This window comes from Centrocercus urophasianus, unplaced genomic scaffold (genome assembly GCF_019232065.1).
Source record: "Centrocercus urophasianus isolate 14NV4802_14NV808 unplaced genomic scaffold, USGS_Curo_1.0 seq_19, whole genome shotgun sequence".
NCBI lineage: Eukaryota > Metazoa > Chordata > Aves > Galliformes > Phasianidae > Centrocercus > Centrocercus urophasianus.
The window spans coordinates 8,292,300-8,310,981 of NW_024884744.1; the positions used below are offsets into that span (position 1 = coordinate 8,292,300).

An 18,682-nucleotide genomic window follows, 5' to 3' on the forward strand; every position below is an offset into this window, starting at 1 on the left:
GATAGCTCCATCTTTCCCTCAGCTAACCACCTCCATGACCCTTAGCCCTGCAGCAGCAAAGCACTCCGAATGCCAGGGTGGTCAAACTTCATTGTACTGGGGGAGTTATGTGGACACGCAGTAGTGCAATGGTTCATTTGAAGAATTAGATGATTACTTTGTCTTTGCTTCTTCATATTCCCTGGTTAGCAGTGCCTTGCACCCAGCCTTCCATGTTTGGGAGAGGGCTGCAAGCTGCCTATAAACTAGGACAAAGAGGTATTTGGTGTCACTTGATTGCTGTACTCCAGCCATCTCACTGGAGAACCATCAGGAGAGGGTGAATGTGGGGCTGTGCATGCTTCTGGAGGCAGCTGGGCTGGGGTGTGCTGTTGTTTGTGAGTCTCCAGCCATCTGCGAAATGGACTCCAGTGGCTGTAGTGAAAGAGGGTGATGGCCTGGACTGCTGCTTGGAGCTGCATGGAAGCTGTGACCCCCTGTCTCCTGTGCTCTGGGGTAAGGCTGGACTGATGTGTTGCTGCTTGGGAAGCCAGCATGGCTGCAATTCAGATGCCACGGAAACAATAGGAGCTAATTATTTCCTCTGATTCTGCTTGACTACAACACTAATTGTACTCATTAACAGCTTTAGCCTTTCCCCTCTTCCTTAGGGAATCGCACAATTGCCTTTCATTTTTAATAGAGCCTTTGCATGGGCCTGAGGGGGAGGCTGCGACCAGAGCTGGGGCACACCTCTGCCCTGTGCTCTCTGCACAATCCCCCAGGAGAAGGGAGTGAGACCTATTCGGGAGTGACTGCAGAACCAGCAACCTGTGTCTGGGACAAGTTCTGGCCTTGGGGCCCGGGAGACCTTCAGCCTCATGTCTTCAAATTGCAAATTCCATGTTATTATTGAAGTCTAGACTGAAAGCAGCCAGGACCAGCAGAGAAGACAGCCTGAAATAATTCAATCTTCTGAAGGGCTTGTTTTCTGCATTGAGGGTTTCGGTCCCAGGTGGTCTCTGGAAGCATTCAATGCAGTGACAGCGATGACTAACTGCCCCCTGCGGCCACCTCCCCACGGCCATGCAGCTTGTACCTCCTGGCATCTGCCTGGGCAGGGGGGAGAGGCCATTTCCCTGACTGTGGCATCGCTCTTTGTGTTTCTTAAGACCCCACAGCCCTGTTTCTGTTCTTGCCACTCGTTTTCCACCAGCTTTCAACCAAATGATCATTCTCAGGCGCAGTTTGTTTTCCCCACTGTGATCAGGTACTACTACAGCTGCTACTTAAAATTCCTTTTAAATACAGCTCTCCCCTGCTGCTCTCTGGTATTTGTTAGGGGGATTTAGTTGTAATTACATTTTAGCAATCTAAGCAAAAATAGCCTTGCAAGGCAAGGCTGAAATACTAGCTGCAGGCTCCTTTCATCCACAGTGCATTTAGCTCCTTGCAGATGACATCACTTAGGGGTTTAGTCCTGTTGTTTTGCCCAGCTGTGCATCGCGTCCACCTCTGCTATTTCATGTACTCGCCCACTTCTTGCCTCTGATACCCTGTGTCTAAGCTGGGCTGATGAGTGCAGGCTTGCTATTAAATCTGAAAACACTGCAGTCCTGCTGTGCTTGCCCTTAAATAATCATTGCAAGGAAAATGCAGAAGAGCCCTTCCCTGGGGCTGTTCTTTCCTTCCTGCTGTCACTGTGGAGATTTGGAGGAACCCAGGCACTGGTTCCTGTTAGTTGAGGAGTGAGCTGAGTCCTGCTAGTATGAGTGGTGAAAAGATGGTCATAATTTGTTTGGGAGGGGAAGGAACCTGTCGTTCTCGAGCAAGGGCTTCACAGCTTCATTCAGGAAGCAAGCCTGTGTAGGAGCCCCAGATCTGTGCTGAGTCATGACCTTCCCTGCTCTCATCTTCGAGGCTTTGTCCACCCTTAAGCTTGCCCAGATCTCTGTGCAGCAGCCTTTGAGTAAACCACCTGGAGTGGGGGCTGATGGCTGAGTTGGGGGTTCAGAGAGTAATGGTGGGAGCTTATGGGGTGTTTCCAATCTGGAACCAAGGAGGAAAACTGCTTCCTGACTCAGAAAGAGGTGAAAAGAATCCCTGATTTTGGAGGTGGAGCAGGTGAGTAGTGGTAGGCAGGGGGAGATGTTGCCCTTATTAGTGCTTCTTGATGGGGCACATGCACCTGGGGTTGGTGCTGGGCTGGAGGAGATTTTTCCCTTTTGCAGCACATGCTGTGCAAGCTCTGGGCAGGGTGACCTGCAAAGTGTTCCTCCACCAGAGTTCATCAATGCTGCACCTCCTTAGGGAGAGAAAGCCCAGGGGCTGGGATGTGCCTAGTGCTATGGCTTAGGCAGCTGAGATCAGCTCCTGTCCCTCGCAGGGCTGGCGGCATTTGGCCAGGGCACTCCCATCCTTCCAGCCACCCTGGGCCTGGTGATAGGACATCAATGTGCATGGCTACGGGGGCACAGGGGCAAAATGAGGCCACGTTGCTGTGCCTCTCTGTTGGTGACATGTACTGCCTGCCAGCATTCCCAAGCTGGCTCCCGCACCACCCCCGCCAGCAGGGACAAAGCTGCAGGTCCCAGGGGTCAGGGAGGAGCGGGGGGAGAGGGGACGTGACACTGTGGGGGCAGGGGGAAAGGACTGTGCTCAGTACATGAGATGAGGCACTGAAGTGCTGCTTGTAATATCACCATTCCCAAAGAATATTTGGGTGCTCTGTTCTTTTCACTCAAAGCCACTTGCTGGAGCTTGCCAGGGAGCAACGGCAGCTGAATTGCTGTGGCTGGCATAGAAGTGGAAGGAGGAGTTGCCTGTTCTCACCTGTGGCCCCATTGCTGCCCCATTGCCACCACGGCTGTGGGGATACGAGGGCCTGCATTTGCCCACAGCATTGAGGCTGTGGATTTGCGGGGGGCAATGTGAACCTCACTGCTGGCAGATCTTGCAGTGCATGGCCCATCAGATGCCCAACTCTGCTCTGGTTCCCCCTTCTCCCACCCCTCAGTGCCTCCATGGAGTGCTGCGTGGCTTAAAGGTCTGTAGCACCGTCCCTGTCCCCAGTTAAGTGCAACCCTCAGGGTCATGCCAGGGCTGTCCAAAGAGAGTAACCACACCAATGGGTACAAAGATGGTCAGGAGCTTGTGAGACCACCACGGGCTTTACTTCTGCTTTCAGCACTACCACAGCCACCCCATGCTCCAGTCACCACTGTTGGCATTGGGAGATAGGTCTGGGGACCCCCGGATTCTGCCATTTGGACCTGTCACGGGGGCAGGTACGTCTTCGGGTCGCCAGGGAAGGGCAGGGCAGGCGCCTTGTTGAAGTGAGCCATGAGGAAAATGCCAATGGTGCCGCACACGAAGAGCGAAGCCATGATGAAGAAGCAGACGCGGTCGATCACTCTCCCCACCAGGATCCACTCCTCGTTCTCCTGTTGGCTCATACCAAGGTGATGATGAGGGCCCATCCCACCGCCCCCCCCCCCCCTTCTGTGCCACGTGCCCCCAACTCACGCTGCTGAAGTCATTCTGCTCCCGCGTGGCATTGGCAATGTGGTTGCAGGCCTCAACGCATGCCCGGATCTCAGGGCTCGCCTCCTCCAGGCTCTGGCAGAAGTCCTGCGCACAGTTGTTCTCCAGGCCACGTCCTACATGACCCAGCATCACTCAGTGCATTGGTAAGTGCCTCACATCCCTGCCCAGGTGCTACTCACTCACCAATCTTCTCCAGCACGGTTTTCATCAGTCCATCTCTCTCCTTTTGCTTCTCAAAGAGAAGCTCAGTCCGGGCTTTCCATAGCATATACTCATCAGCTTTCACCATCAGCCCCAGAGAACTGCGTCGCCGGGTGGCTGGCGGCGGCCCTGGGGCCTCCTCTGGCATGTGCATGCCCAGGTAGCGGGGCAGGAGGTGTAGCCACACCTGGGAACATGGACATGACCCACCCAAATTGCCCAGGTGTGATTATGTTCCCCCCGCTGGGGAGCATCCCATTAGGGTACACTGGTGCCCATGGGCAACTACTGCTCCCCAGTGTTCAGTAGCTTGGTGGTTCTGTATGGTCCCCTGGGGATGTGTAGGGGTCCCCAGTCTGTAGGGGGGACCAGAGATACTGACCCCATTTCCCACGGGGCAGGAGAATGGAGACAGTTACCTGGCGCACCCTCTGCGACATGGAGTGAGTGTTGGGTGTTCTCAGTGAGACGTTGAGGACGATGACAGCATTCACCACAATCACCACTGTCACTACCATGAGGAAGGTCAGGTACCTGGGGAGGGAACATGGGGCCTCAGCAGGCAGTGCAACCACTGGATTACAAGCTGTGATAAGTCCATTTTGATACCAAAAGAAACTGGAGATTAGCAGGGGGACATGGACACGTGATAGCCCTATGCCAGCCCTGCACATGGAGGGATGGGATGTAGCTGTCTGTGAGCCCTGGTTCCCTCTCCCCTGTCTGCCTAGAGTATGGGCAGACTGGAGGTGGTTTCCACGTGCCTGTGGCACCTGGAGACCTGCTGGCGTGGTGCTCCCCATCCCCTTGCATCACTTACTTCCCGATGAGTGGCACTGCCTGGGAGGTCTCGGGCACCTTCTGGGCAATGAGGAAGAGAAAGACAGTCTGGGCCAGAAGGACGTTGATGGAGACGGTGCACTTCTGCCCCCCCGCTGACAAAGCAAAGGGTAAGGTTGGCGGGGGACAATGGTGCGGGCATAACACTGCTTTGCCAAAGGGGTTGCCATGCCCCAGCACTGACCCAACCAAGTTCTACAAGAGAGCTTAACTCTAAGATGCCCAGAAATCCACCTCAAATCCCAAGTATAATAGAATCATTAAGGCTGGAAAAGACCACAAAAACCATTGAATTCAGCTATTGACCCATCACCACCATGCCCACTAACCCACATTCCTATTACTGCACTCTGTGCCCACCAGCTAGAGTACCTTTGGCAGGCAGAAAGTAGACCAGCACAGCCATAGAAGAGATGAGGACGCAGGGCACGATGATGTTGATGATGTAGAAGAGCGGCTTGCGTTGGATGATGAGGTAAAAGATCACCTGCTGGTACTGGATGTCATCTGGGGTGAAGTGCCCCGAGTTGATGATCTTCCGTGCAGGGCGGTGCTTGATGGCCCATTCTCCATTCTCTGCCATGCAGCAATGCCACCATGAGTCCCCACGTTGAAGTGGCACCGGGTGGGAGGAAAGGGTCATAGCCACCATAGAGAGCTGAGCACCGAAGGGTGCTTCCCCTGGAAGCTGTAGGAGGGGATACCTGCAGCCCTTTGGGGATGAGTTATGTGCAGGGCTGGGAGTCCCCCATCTCCCTGCCACCAGGCAGCCGTGGGGAAGCCGAGCGTGACGCTTTATTAAGGCACGTTGTTTTCCCCCGCTGTCTGCAGGAGCGATAGATTTTTCCCAATCAAGATCGCAGCTTGGGCCGGTAATGAAAAAATAAATCTCGCTGCCCAAAAAGCATTTTGTTCCTTCAATATGCAATTAAAATGTGATGGAAAACGTCATCGTTTGGCCGTGACAGATACGTTCCCAGCATCAATCAAACTGCCAGGAGCAGCTCTCCGGGAGGGACTGCCAAGTGGTGAGTGCTGCGAGCCGGGGGGGCTGGTAAAACAAATCTCTCCCCCCCTGCTCCCTCTTCCACTAATAACTTAAGTGCCCGTGTAATGGCAAGGGCTGCTAACAGCCCCCGCCCTCTGACTCTGCCTGATTTCAGCAGCCACCGGCATTGGTGCAGGCTGTGGGGCATCATAGAGTGGGATGCTTGTCCTTGGAATGTTTGTCCTTGGGATGCCATGGGGAGGTCGTGGGGTTACCTGTGAAGGCTTCAGGGTCAATGAAGATCCACTCTATAGTCTGGCCTTCCTCCACTGTCAGCAGCAGGTTGATTTCATTCGCGCTGTAGGTCTGGGACCTGGAGAGGGGCAGAGGGATGGCACCAGTGAGAAAATAGCAGGGGAGGTTGGCAACCCCACCTGCGACAGAGGTGTTAGAACTCAACAGTCTTTGAGATCCATTCCCCTCTAAGCTGTTCTATGAAAGTGACACTGTGTCATGCCGGTCACTCTTGTCCCTGTTATATGGGAGTTTAACTGGGCAAACGTGTCTCTTGTCACCCATGGTTAGCCAGGTGCCAGGTCAATGGCACTCACCCATTCTAGGACTCATTGAAAGATGCCCACTGTGGAGCAAATTGGGACATCTCACATCTGTCCCTATGGGACCACCCCCAACACCACAAGCTGTGCTCACTGGAAGACCATGGTGCAGTTCTGCCAGTCAAAGGGGAAGTAAGTGACGTGGATGGAGCAGGAGCTGCGGTAGATGGCGGGGGGCAGCCAGTAGATGCTGCCATCAGGGTACACCAGCACGTTGGTGTAGAGTGTGATCTCGAATGTCCCATCGATGCTGGGGGGAAAAGAGCAGGTTCAACTCCAAAGTGAGGCCAACCACTTGTGGGAAAGTGTCCCTGCTGTACCCTAGCATGGCCTCACTTGTTCTCCAAGACAATGTCGGGCAGCCAAACCATGGTAGAGGGCACCCGCAGCTGCTGGATGTCATCGTATTTATCAGGGTCCCACCGCAGGCGATAGTCAGACCATTGCTGGAGAAGGGGAGCAAAGCGTGGGAGTCATGATGCTCCCTGGGGCTGCCCCAAAAGGAGCATCCACAACAAGGAGTGTAGGTTATGGTGCCAGCCCACCACAAATTGCCATCAGGGGTAATCAGGGGGTGTCCTGCCTGAGATCTCACCATCTCAATCCAGACATTGGTAGTGAGGGTCTCCTCCCGCTCATTCTGACAGGGAAGGAAGGAGGGAGGCACCTTTAGCTCCACCATCCCATCCCACCAGCGCCACCCAGCTCCAGCAGCATCATCCCAGCACCCTAAATCCATAGTGCTGAGGGAGTCTCACCAGAGAGATGAGGTTGGTGAGGGTGAGTTTGAGGGTGACGTCAATGACCTGGTCCCCACGCAACGCTGGGCGCAGGTGGCGATTGTAGTTGGTCATCAGGTCCTGGAGCAGCTTCTCCTCCTGATTCCTGCAGCTTATGCCTTAGGGTGGGGGCACCCCGGGAGGGGACGGGAAGCTTAGTGCTGCCCTTGGGGCAGTACTGATATGGCTGGGGGCGTGCATGGGGAGGGGGTGAATGTAAAGCCTCGGTGGTGTGCAAGCAGGGCATGGGGACAGCACACAATGCTGTGCACCCATGGGTGACAAAACCCCAGGGAAAAGGTGGTGGAAGGGGACACCAGGGACTCTTCAGCCTCCCCTCTCCCCAGAGTTGCCCCTCTCCTTGGGGTGGGCACACCTTACCTGGCAGGGCACAGAGGACGAGGAGGAGGAGATCGGAGCAGCGCATGTTGGAGCTGCAGGCGCAGGGCTGGGGCTCTGCTCAGTCGCCTGCGCACCAGCATTCTGGGCCTGGCGCCCACTGGGATGGGACAGCTGTCCCTGATCCCATCAGCTGTTCTCAGCAGCAATGAGGGATAAGGGAGGGGTGAGTGACAACCCACGTCTCCCCTTCTGTGCTGGTGGGGTGATAGAAGTGTGCTGGGAAGAAGGGCTGGATTTGGGGTTGGGGACCAAAGGAGCTCCATGCCTCAGTTTCCCCATATCCCCTGCAGTGATGTGTATAGCTTCATAGCAAAAATCTGCAGCTATGTGTGCACTCTTGCAACCCCCCCCCAGCCAGTGCTTTGTGTCCTCCTTAGTGGCCACTAGTGGTCCCCAGGGTGGGGAAGTCCCCAGCTCGGTCTGGGGAGCAATGCCTATCCCAAGGCTATGAGTCCCATCCAGCCCCATGTCAGTGCATTCCTGGCTTAGAGGAGAGGATGTGACAGCTGTCCTGGGCCCCCACCGGCATGGGGACATCAGCTGCGTCCCTTGAAACCGGAGCTGTGCAGGGAAGGAGGCACCCTCTGGGAGCCAGTGGGGCACTGAGCGATGGGACACTTGTGGGTCTGAATGGGGGTTGTGGGTCCCATTTAACCACCAGTTCTGCACCCCACATTGTGAAGCACCCAGCTTTATTTCTCCTAGCCGCAGCAGGTAGGCAGGAAGGAGTGGAGGGGCTGCCATAAAGGACCCTACCCCCACTCTCAGGGCTGCCCTATATGTAGCGCTTGTTCTCCTCCCGGTAGTCAAAGGGGTCTCCAGAGAAGGGCAGTGGTGGTGGGTGGTTGTAGATGCCCATGAGGAAGATCCAGAGAGTGCCCACCACTAGCATGGGGGTGATGAGGAACAGGCAGAGGCGGTCCAAGGTGCGTGCCACGCGGTTCCAGTTGTCCTTCTCCTGGGGAAGGAGCCAGGAGTAGAGCATGGGGAGCCTAGGGATCCCACTCTGCCCCATCATTCCCCACTGTGCCCATGGTCCCCACCTCATTGTAGCTGTTTTTCTCCCGCATATGCTTGACAATGAAATTGGCCTCATCCAGGGTAGGTTTCAGGTGATCATAGAGCTGCTCCTCGCTTGTGGCTGCTGGTGCAAAGCCTGGGGACGGGATGACCCTGAGCTCCCAAGGACAGCAGCCACCCACCCCATATCCCCACATTCCCACAGGGGGGCTGAGGCTCACGGGCAGGGGTGACACGGCTGGACAGCCCATGCCTCTCTGACTGCTTCTCAAACATCAGCTCGCTGCGGGACTTGACACTGTAGTACTCCTCTGCCTTGGCAATGTACCCGGCCGAGCTGCAGCGTCGGATGCACGGGGCACCTGCTGGGCTCTCAGCTGGGTGTGACATGTGCAGCAAGCGGGGCAGGATCTCCAGGAACACCTGGCATAGGACATGCCACCGTGTCCCCACTTTCTGTCCTCAACTAAGCATACAGCTGCCTGCAGTAGTACAGATCGGACACCCCGGTGCCATGACGCACAGTGGCTGCCCTCCCTTGCCCATCACCCCTTCACCTCTTTGACCCAATCGGACATGATGTGAGTGCTGGGGGTGCGGAAATGGAAGTTGAGGACCACAACGCAGATCACCACCACGGCTGTCACCAACAGCATGATGAACAGAAGGTACCTGTGGGGGTGGAGAACACAGATCTGGGGCTGGTATAGTTGCAGGGGTCTGGGGAGATACAGAGCCATTCTCTGCCACCCTGGGACTGTGAGATGTGCCCCAAAACTCACTTGCCAATGAGGGGGATGGCATGGGAGGTGGCAGGCAGGCGCTGGGAGACCAGCAGTAGGAAGACAGACTGGGCCAGGAGCACCGAGATCACCAGAGTCATCTTCTCACCACCTGGAGAGCAGAGGAAGCCGTCCCATGTCCCCCTTCCCAGTGTCCCACCCTACATTGCTGCATATAGGGCTTTATGCTCTAGGGGTAGCCTAGGGTCCCATTTGGGTTATCCCATGCCCTGCTCAGGGGTGATTGGATGGTGTCCTGCACAAAGTTGTCATAGTGCTGTGTTGGACATTGGGGTATCCACATGTTCCAGGATAGGTATGGGACTTGGGTGTCCCCATGCCCAGTGTAGGTGCCACTCACTGTCAGCAGGCAGGTAGAAGACAAGGATGGCCATGAAGGCAATGAGGACACAGGGTGTGACGATGTTGATGAGGTAGAAGAGTGGCTTGCGCTTGATGATGAGGTAGAAGGTGATGTCCTGGTGCTCGCTGCTCTCAGTGGGGTAGCTGGGGTGGATGTTCTTGCGGGCCGGGCGGTGGATGATTTCCCATTCGCCATTTTCTGTTGGGACACAGAATCACAGAATCACAGAATTGTAGGGGTTGGAAGGGACCTCCAGAGATCATCGAGTCCAACCCCCCTGCCAAAGCAGGTTCCCTACAGTAGGTCGCACAGGTAGGCATCCAGGCAGGTCTTGAACATCTCCAGAGAAGGAGACTCCACCACCTCCCTGGGCAGCCTGTTCCAGTGCTCCGTCACCCTCACCGTAAAGAAGTTCTTGCGCACATTTGTGCGGAACTTCCTATGCTGCAGTTTCCAGCCGTTTCACACACATGGGACAGCATGGGGAATCCTGAGCCCCGTACAGGATGTCCCACCGACCCAGGACTCAGCAAGGAGCACCAGCGCTACCCGTGAAGCCTTCAGGGTCGATGATGATCCACTCCACCCGGTAATACTTTTCGGTCTCCGGGTCACTCTCTTCCTTCAGGTGCATGCTGATCTCCTGTGCATTGTATGCCAGTGAGCTGAAATGTGGTAGGATACAGGCAGTGAGGGTCTGTGCCTACCGCTTTGTCCTCTCTTCCCATCCTCTGGCACAACGACTGGGAACGTGCCAGACCCCACACCTGAATTTGAGGGTGCAGTTCTGCCAATCAAAGGGGAAGAAGTTGACGTTGATGGGGCAGGCGCTGCGGAAGATGGCGGGGGGCAGCCAGTAGACATAGCCGGTGTTGTAGACCAGCACGTTGCAGTAGTAGGCGACTTCGAAGAGCCCATCATTGCTGCATGAGAGAAACTGAGGTGATGGCAAGGGAAGGGAGAGCCCTGGGCACTGAGCACAGCTCTGGCTGAAGATGCTTGCCCAGGGAAATTGGGGAGGTGAACCAAGCTCTGCTCACTTGTTCTCCAGGACTATCTCAGGGAGCCACAGCATCTCTGGCAGCAGGCGGAGCACATCGACACCCCCGAATTCAGATGTGTTCCACTGCAGACGGTAATCAGTCCAGCTCTGGTAGGAGACACGCTTGGGTCACCTCACCATGACCACGCCAATGACACCCCTTGCCCATGGGTTTGGCATGGGGATGACGGTACTGAGAGGGAAGAGGGGTCTGGGCAGGACTTTGTCAGTGATGGCCCCAGTCCCCTCAACCCCTCCTGTCCCTACTCACTTGTTCGACCCATACGTTGGTGGTGAGTGTCTCGTCCACCTCTTTCTGCAATAACGTGGGGGACACTGAGATGCCATGGCCATACCCCCTGACCAAACCAAGACCTTCAACCCAAGGCAGCCCTTGGAGTACAACTGCCCACTGGGGCTCACCAGTGAGATGAGGTTGGAAAGGGTGAGGGCCAGGTAGACATCCACAACCTCATCGGCAGAGGCAACGGGGCGCACCTCCTTGTTGTAGCCTCTCTCCTCAAAGAGGTAATGGATGAGCCGCTCCTCCTGGTTAACACAGAGCCCACCTGGGGGGCTCGAGGTCAGGCAGAGGGGTTGGGCAGAGGCAGACAGAGGGTATGGGTGCACAGCGTGTCAATGCCATGCAAGGACAGGGAGATGGGCACCCAGATGTGGTGCGTGTGCACAGGAATAGAACACTTATGAGGACACATATGCATGCACGGACACAAACACAGGGATATACAAACACATGGATATAGAGACATGTAGGGACAAACTAGTACAAGATGCCAGTGCAGAAGCCATGGCATTGGGCATGGGGGTAGGTGCACACATGGACATAGACTAGGACATATAAGGATACACGTGTGCTCATCTGGGACACAGACACCACCACCCCAGCCCCAACCTCACTGCAGTGACCCAGGAACCCCCAGCATCCTTGTACCCAAACCCCACGGCTCCGCTCACCCGACAGCACCAGTGCCCCAAACAAGGCCAGCAGCACTGCCATGTCCCCCATGCGGTGCCTGCGGTGCCTTCGTGCCGTGCCAGCTCCTCGCCACCTCCCTGCTTGGCCTGCCTGAGCGGATGTCCGGCCACAGAGATGGATGGTGCCAGGTGCTGGGGGGAAGGCTGCCGGCTCCGGATACCCACTCTGGCCCCCCTGCTTCCGGCACCCCCACGCCCAGAGAAGGGAGACAGGCAGGAACAGCTGGGCTCACCACCCCTCAGTGCCATCTTGTCACCTGAGTGCTTGGAGGAGCAGTCCCTTCACTGCTCAGCAGATGCTGCTGGGAGACGTGGAGGTGCTGGCACCTAATCAGTGCCTATGGCACATGTGGTCTGACACTGGTGTGAGTTTTGGTGAGGGTCCTCACTGGGGTGGCACAGGGTGCTGTTCTCTGGGGTGAAGAGTGCTGTGAGTGGTGAGTACACAACCTTCCCCCCCCCCCCCTCCCCCCCAGTGCCAGGGGAAGGACCTGAGGATGGGGGATGTTTCTTGGGGGTGGGAAGTGATGGGAGTAACACGGGTGTCACATCCTGCTGATGCCCACCTCACTGGCACCACTCGGCCCATCACTTGTTTCATCCTCACCAGCTACCAGAAAATAGAGCCTTTCTTTATTGAAAAATAAACCTTTCTCTGTACAAATAAATAAGAGGTGTGCATGGGGAACAGGAGTCATTCCTCATCCCCTGCCAGCACCCCTAGGTTTTCAGAGCCTCAAGTGCCAAGGCCACGAGGCCAGGCATGCTGCGTGCCAGCGAGTCACTCTCCAGCCCCACCAGCCCAGCAAAAGCCGTGGGCCGGCCGCCCACAGTGGCCCGCACCTGCGCCCGGTACAACCCCTTGGTGTTTTTGGAGCTCAGGTCCACCAGGATCTGTAGGAGGAGGAAAACGCTGTTAGCTCCACAGCTGGGGAGATATTGACATGCTGCCAATAGCACTGCTCGCACCTCCTGGAAGGTCATGGCCAGATCTGGCTCTGGCACCTGCAGCACCCAGGCGTAGAGCTCCTGCACCACGCCAACCCGCAGTGCAGAAGCATTGAGGCCGGGGCAAGCTGCAACTGGGGGGAAATAGGAGAGAGATGGAAGGGGGGTGTCAGGGGTTGTGCGGGGGCACCGTGCTGCAGCCAGCCTCAGGCTGGGGTGCAGTGCTGGGGTTGGATTTGTCACCATCCCCATAGCATCACATAGCACAGGTGCTGCAGGGTGCTTACCTCTGCCTGTGCCTGCCTCCTCCCCCTCTTCCTCCAGCCCCGGCACTGTGGGCACCAGCTCTCGTTTCTCTCTGTGCAATGCCCCTGCATGAAAACATAATTGGTGATACTCTCAGTGGGGGCGCTGCCTGGGCATGGAGCTCAGTGCTGGATATCCCCACGCTCCACCAGTCCCATACCTAACCAGCCCCGTACCCTACCAAACCTCCCCCCCAGAGCTCACAGTTCTGCACAAGGTTCCCAACTGGCTCTCCAGTTGGCTCTCTGAGTGCCTGCATGGCCTCCAACGGTGTGTCAAGGTCCATCTCTGCCCGGAGCTGAGTGAGGAAGGCTCTGCCCTGTCCCACCAGCTCCTTCACCAGCTCCTCACCCTGCTACAGGGAAGGGGAGGGGGACAGTGCAGACAGTGGGGCACCCATGGGGTGCTGCAGGGGTATGGTCCCTGCTGGCACCATCATGGGGGCAGTGCTCCACTCAGCCCATTTCTCTGCAAGTACCTGTAAGAAGAGCCATGTCTCCTCAGGGAGCTGCTCCTCATCTGGGGTGGGTGTCAGAGTGCTGCCCCCCACTGTGGCCCTCAGAGCCTGCACCCAGTCCTGCAGCCGCGGCCCCACAGACCCAAAAAACTCCCTGAAGGTGGGCAGCTGCCTGCAAGCACAGGAGGGTGAGCTCAGGTGGGTGCCTGGTGCCACCCATCCCCTGGGCACTGCCACCTCGCATGCACCCCTGGTGGGTCTTGGGAAGAGCAAGACCCTGCTGTTGAATGCAAGAAGCCATATCAGTGCTGACCTCCTCAAAACCTGTCCCCTCTTCTGCCACAACCCATGATGCCCACACATCCCCCTTTACCTGTGGGTTGGTCTCAGGGGTCCCTCAGATGTGGGGTGCTCGACCATCACTGGGTCTGCAGAGACAAGCAGGAGGGACAGGGTGTCAGGCAGTCCAGAGCAGGGTGTTGGTCTTCCAGCCATCAGCACAGGGGTGGCACATCCCCAAAGGGAGGCACAGCCCATGGGGGTACCTGGGGCATCTCTACGGATGCGGACAGGGAAGAGATGACCATAGATCTTGCCCAGGAGCTGGGGCAGGGTGCGGGTGAGGAAAGAGAAGTCAAGCTGGTTTCGGATGAAATCCCCAGCCCGGCGCAGGAGACCCACCAGGGTCTGGGCGTAGGAATGCAGCTCTGTGGGTTCAGCAAGAGAGCTGTGTCCCCAGCCCCATGCCAACCCAGTTCAGTCCCCCAACCCCGTGCTATCACTTCATCTCACCGCATCGCCTCATCCGGGCACGGCACGTCTCATTGGCAAGGTGGGTGCAGCTGGCTTGGCCTGGGGCAGCCCGGCAGGACCCCGCATAGAAGGAGCAGAGACGGGTGTGCTCGAGGGGCTGCTGCTCAGGGGGCAGCTGGGACAGGGCCAGCAGGTCAAAGCAGCTTGGCTCCCAGCTGCCAGGAACAGCTGCATGGGCACAGTGCTGCTGTGAGATGCGGAGCCCCCTGGGATGTCACCCCGTGCCCCACACTGGCACTCACAGTCCATCTGCAGGCTGAGCCAGTCGGCAAAGGCAGCCACGCGAGTGTAGACACCTGGCTTACCCCGCTCACCACAGCCATCACCCCACGAGGTGATGCCATACAGGACAAAGCGGTACGAGGAGGGGTCCTGACACACCAGTGGACCACCCGAGTCACCCTGGGGGGGGGACAGCTTCACATCAGGCCAAGCAGGACAGGCTGTGTGCTCACCCCATGCCCAGGGCACTGCCATGTTGTGGGTTGGCATTACCTGGCAGGAATCGATGCCCCCAGACAGATATCCAGCACAGAACATGGCGCTGGTGAGCAGCTCTCTGCCCAGAGCTGCCCGACACGTCTCCTGGCTGAGCAGGGGCACCTGTGCCTCCATCACCACCTCGGCCGACGGCCCCTCTGCCAGGCAAGGTGCCCATTACAGGGTATCCCATGCTTGGAATGCCCACCTTTGGCTTGGTGGCTCAGCACCGAGCGCAGACCCCATGGGTGCTGGTTGGCACCTACCTTCATACAGGGACCCCCAGCCCACAATGTGACAGGGGGTGCCGGGGCTGGGCTCAGTGGTACCGCTGGGCAGGCACACGGGGCTCACGGTGCCTGATGGTGCCAGTGGCTCTGCCAGCTCCAGCAGCGCCAAGTCCCCATGAAACGTCTTGGGATTGAACTGAGGGAGATGAAGGGAGTGTAAGTGAGGAGTTATGGGGAGCGTAGGAATGATCTGGAAGGGCCCACCTCTACCAACCTTGGGGTGAGGCACGATGCGTCGCACAGGCACTGCCCGCTCCCCAGGGTCCGCCTTGCCCAGCTCGTGGTCACCCACCACCACCGTCCATGCCAGCTCGTTCTGGTTCCTGGCACAAGGATGGAGAGCAGCGATTTAGGCTGGGGAGACAGCAGCGCCGCCCCACACCCCCATCCCCACACCATACCCGTTGAAGCAGTGGGCAGCAGTGAGGGCCCACGTGTGGCTCACCAACACCCCACCGCACACCAGCTCCCCGTGCAGCCGCACCGACACCAGCCATGGCCAAGCCCCGCGCCGGGCCACGCTGCCGCCCATGATGCGTCCTCGTGGGGCTGTGCTGTTGGTGGAGGGGTCCGCCCGGCTCCCGCAGCGCTCTGAGGGGATAAAGCTGTGAGGAGTGTGGCTGTGGAGGGAGGGGGCAGCGGGGGTAGGATGCGCTGTCACGCCTCATCGTGCTCACGGAGGCGAGCGGGCGGTGGGCCGGGGGCACCCTGCGGGCCGGCAGCTGCCGACGCTAACCTCTGCCCCCGGCACAGCGTGGGGCTGGGGGCTGTGGGGGTGGCGGGGGCTGCTGTCCCCGGCTCACCTGGCATCGTTGCTGCTATGCTGGGATCTGGGGCTGCCTTCGCCAGCACTGTGGAATGAGTTGGTGTGGTGGGTGGGGGCCATGTGTCCGCTGCCCTCAGTGTCGCACGATGTCCTTGTTGTCCCCAATGGCTCTGTGTCCCCAGTCTGTACCCCCAGTGTCCTGTCCCATTCCATATCCTCCACCCTTCAGTGTGTCTGTGCCCTCAATCTCTCCATTCCACCCCATATCGCCCTGTTCCACTTTGATCCCTCTGTGATCCTTCCAGTGCTCCATCCCACTTCTGAACTCTCATTTCTCATCCCACCTCCTCCCCTGTATCATCTCCAATGCCCCATCCCCATTTCCCCATCCCTCCCAAAACCTCCATCCCACAGATCTCATCTGGACCCCAGATCCCTCCTTCATCCCCAGCTCTTTTCCTCCTAATCCCACTCATGTTCCCAATCACCCCTCAATGCCTCCACTCCCATTTTCCCATCCTAATGCTTCCAGCTCACAAATCTCACTCCACATTCCTCTTTCATTCCCAGTTCTTCTTTCCCTCATTTCACCACACAATACTCCATCCTCCAACCTCCCTCTCCCCTCTCACCCCATCACCCCCCCCCAGCCTCCCCCTCCCATCCCATCCCACCCTCACTGCCCAATATGCCCTCCAGGCAATCTGATGCCTCATTTGTTATTGTAGGGTCTCCCCTTTCCAGGAGATGCCCACTCACGGCACTCCTGGAGGCGGTGCTGGCAGCGCTGGGCACTGAGCAGGGTGCAGGCAGGCTGAGTGCCCTGGGGGGGGCACAGGCGCAGGTAGGAGGCACACGCCTGGCTCAGAGCCCAGTGGCGTTGGGGCAGTTCGGGCAGATCCTGGGCATCCAGCAGGGCCTGGCAGCTGGGGGGCACGGCAGGGGGCATGGCAGGGGCTGTGGGGACAGTGAGGTTGTGGGCATCCTCACGTCCTCATTGCCCCCTGCCCACCCCTGCCTGGGTCATCCCAGGGTGGGTGGGGATGAGGCATGGTGGGGCTGTTGCGTTTTGGTAGGGTCTCCTGAGTGGGGTAGGATCTCAGGGTATGTTCTGGGGGAGTATTTGGGTTGGGAAGAAAGGGTCTGGCAGTGTTTCGGGTAGGGCTTCAGTTTGGGTAGGATCTCAAGAGGATGGGGATCTGCTTGGGTAGGGTTTCCGGGCAGTGTTTCAGTAGGGTCTCTAGCAGAAAGGGCACTGTTTTGGTAAAGCCTATAGGGGTGGCAGCTATGGGGGATATTGTCTGGGTAGGATCTATAAGGGATGGGGTAGGGCTGCGGGGAGATGAGACTCACGTGGGCAGCTTCGGGTGATGTTGGCACAGGGAGGGAAGAGGCAGGGAGCACAGAGCCCACAGGCACCCCGTTGCTTCTGCTGCTCAGCCAGTGCCTGCTCCAGTGCCAGCAGCGCGCTCCTCAGTGCTGCTTCCAACACCAGCGTCCCCCGGCTCGACAGTGCTGCAGGGGGCTCACTCAGAACACTGTGACGCCCTCCCCCCCCCCCAAAGCCCCCAGCCTACCACCCATGCCCCAGTATCTCCATGACAGGCATTAAGTGGGCAAAGGCTCTGGCAGTCCCATTGGCTTTGCTTGGGGTGATGTCACCTCCCCATGGGGTTGGCACATGGGTGGGTGGAGGTGGCATGGATGTGATGGGGAGCTGAGCATCCTCTTTGTGCCACCCCCTAAAATAAAATAAAAGAATAATCCCAGCTCCTACAGCTCCCCCCTAAAAACCCTGCCCAAATGATGCCCCATGCCCACCGCTGGCACTGACCTTGCAGGACGCTAGCTGGCATGGGGTACAGCCCCTGGCCCATGGGAGCACCCCCAGCCAGCTGTAGGAGCAGCAGCATCACAGGGGAGGACAGGTGGACCATGGGGACAGCAACCCACATCCTCTTCCCTCCTTGCTCGATCCCAGCCAGGCAAAGGTTTTAGGGTGTGAGCCCTAAAGTGCCCGAGGCGGGCGAGGAGGCGCGGATATATACAGTGCCCCCCGGGTGGTGGGAGGAGAGAGGGGCCAGGGGAGCACAAACAGGCGAGTTCATTAATGTCGCGCCAAGATGCCAGCCCAGAGGGGGGGTCCGGGCTTGGGGACGCAGCTCGGGGCCTCAATGCTGCCTTTGTTCGACGGGGCCTCTGGGCGGGCAGCATCAGACGGGCGCTGCGCTCCGGCGCTGCCCGCGGCCCTTGATCATTTTCACGCCAATCTCGGCCCCGCCACCCTCCTTCCTCCCCAACGGTGCCCCCCGAACTCGGCCCCGGGCCCCGGGGAAGGGGCAGCTGGGAGCGAGGAAGAGGAGGGGGGGGGGTTCCACGGGCGGGTGGGAACGCGACGGCATTGGCGGCGGTGGCGGGTGCTTCAAAGGTGGTTGGCGGGCACCGAGATGAGGAGATGGGGGGCCCATGGAGCTGGGGGTGGCTTTGTGTCCCCGCAGCCCACGATGCCGGACAGACCCTTCCCCCCAGTGCCCGCAGCCCCAAGCTTTTGGAGGTGCCTCCTTTGCCACCCTCCCCATGTTCCACGGCCATATCACCCACTTGGGGTGCCTGTGTCCCCAAACCCACTGGGGTCTGGCAATACTAACATCCCTATCTCTGCCCACGTCTCTCTCTCGGTCCCCATTAGAGGAAGGGGTGTCCATGTTCCTGTGCCCCTATCCCCATTAGAAGAAGGGGTGCCCACGTCCCCATGCCCACTTAGGGGTGCCCGCAACTCATTCCCATCCCCATTAAGGACAGGGGTGCCCCCGTGCCCACAGCCGTGTTGCACTTCCCTCCCACCCCCATCCTCCACCCCCGGTCCTAATTGTGCCAGCGGGGCGCTGACAATGCCGCTTCAGTGGCACATCAAAGGAGCGGCACTGGCGGCGTGCGAGGGCACCGCTGGCACCGGGACAGCCCCACGTGAAAGCTCCCACCTCGGCCCCCCTCTCTGCCTGCCTGGCATGGGGACACCGAAAGGACACGCTCCGGGGGGACACAGTGTCACCCCACCACTGGGAG

General features: G+C 58.3%; 3 protein-coding genes across 3 annotated transcripts; all 3 read right to left on the reverse strand.

Annotated features, from left to right (window-relative positions):
- Nucleotides 1-3,254: 3,254 nt before the first annotated feature.
- CHRNG (cholinergic receptor nicotinic gamma subunit) lies at nucleotides 3,255-7,377 on the reverse strand. Its single transcript, XM_042820998.1, has 12 exons — nucleotides 7,332-7,377; nucleotides 6,930-7,069; nucleotides 6,767-6,811; nucleotides 6,508-6,617; nucleotides 6,266-6,421; nucleotides 5,830-5,927; nucleotides 4,939-5,142; nucleotides 4,547-4,661; nucleotides 4,146-4,260; nucleotides 3,709-3,913; nucleotides 3,505-3,638; nucleotides 3,255-3,422 (listed from the first exon to the last, which is right to left on the reverse strand). The coding sequence occupies exons 1-12, from the start codon at nucleotides 7,375-7,377 to the stop codon at nucleotides 3,255-3,257; spliced, it is 1,536 nt and encodes a 511-aa protein (XP_042676932.1).
- Nucleotides 7,378-8,127: 750 nt separating this feature from the next.
- On the reverse strand, nucleotides 8,128-11,578 carry CHRND (cholinergic receptor nicotinic delta subunit). The gene is made up of 12 exons (XM_042820960.1): nucleotides 11,536-11,578; nucleotides 10,984-11,129; nucleotides 10,832-10,876; nucleotides 10,559-10,668; nucleotides 10,286-10,441; nucleotides 10,068-10,183; nucleotides 9,516-9,716; nucleotides 9,155-9,266; nucleotides 8,930-9,044; nucleotides 8,594-8,795; nucleotides 8,396-8,508; nucleotides 8,128-8,310 (listed from the first exon to the last, which is right to left on the reverse strand). Exons 1-12 carry the CDS (start codon nucleotides 11,576-11,578, stop codon nucleotides 8,128-8,130), a joined length of 1,542 nt encoding a protein of 513 aa, XP_042676894.1.
- A 1,667-nt stretch (nucleotides 11,579-13,245) lies between these two features.
- Nucleotides 13,246-18,208, reverse strand: PRSS56 (serine protease 56). Its single transcript, XM_042820866.1, has 13 exons — nucleotides 18,134-18,208; nucleotides 17,451-17,586; nucleotides 16,970-17,131; nucleotides 16,376-16,573; nucleotides 15,654-15,701; nucleotides 15,252-15,441; nucleotides 15,065-15,173; nucleotides 14,827-14,986; nucleotides 14,323-14,718; nucleotides 14,060-14,248; nucleotides 13,813-13,974; nucleotides 13,641-13,695; nucleotides 13,246-13,288 (listed from the first exon to the last, which is right to left on the reverse strand). Exons 1-13 carry the CDS (start codon nucleotides 18,206-18,208, stop codon nucleotides 13,246-13,248), a joined length of 1,923 nt encoding a protein of 640 aa, XP_042676800.1.
- Nucleotides 18,209-18,682: the final 474 nt, after the last annotated feature.

Coding starts and splice junctions, on each gene's coding strand:
- CHRNG (XM_042820998.1), bottom strand. CDS start 7,377: ATGCGCTGCTCCGATCTCCTCCTCCTCGTCCTCTGTGCCCTGCCAG. Junction 6,618..6,766: donor CCAATGTCTGGATTGAGATG/GTGAGATCTCAG, acceptor CCCCTTCTCCAG/CAATGGTCTGACTATCGCCT. Junction 5,143..5,829: donor TGACCCTGAAGCCTTCACAG/GTAACCCCACGA, acceptor GCTGCATGGCAG/AGAATGGAGAATGGGCCATC.
- CHRND (XM_042820960.1), bottom strand. CDS start 11,578: ATGGCAGTGCTGCTGGCCTTGTTTGGGGCACTGGTGCTGTCGG. Junction 9,717..10,067: donor CGACCCTGAAGGCTTCACGG/GTAGCGCTGGTG, acceptor GTGTCCCAACAG/AAAATGGCGAATGGGAAATC. Junction 9,045..9,154: donor GCCATCCCCCTCATTGGCAA/GTGAGTTTTGGG, acceptor CCACCCCCACAG/GTACCTTCTGTTCATCATGC.
- PRSS56 (XM_042820866.1), bottom strand. CDS start 18,208: ATGGCCGTGGAACATGGGGAGGGTGGCAAAGGAGGCACCTCCAAAAGC. Junction 15,702..16,375: donor GCACCGCCTCCAGGAGTGCC/GTGAGTGGGCAT, acceptor CTCATTCCACAG/TGCTGGCGAAGGCAGCCCCA. Junction 13,975..14,059: donor TGCCCGGATGAGGCGATGCG/GTGAGATGAAGT, acceptor CTGAACCCACAG/AGCTGCATTCCTACGCCCAG.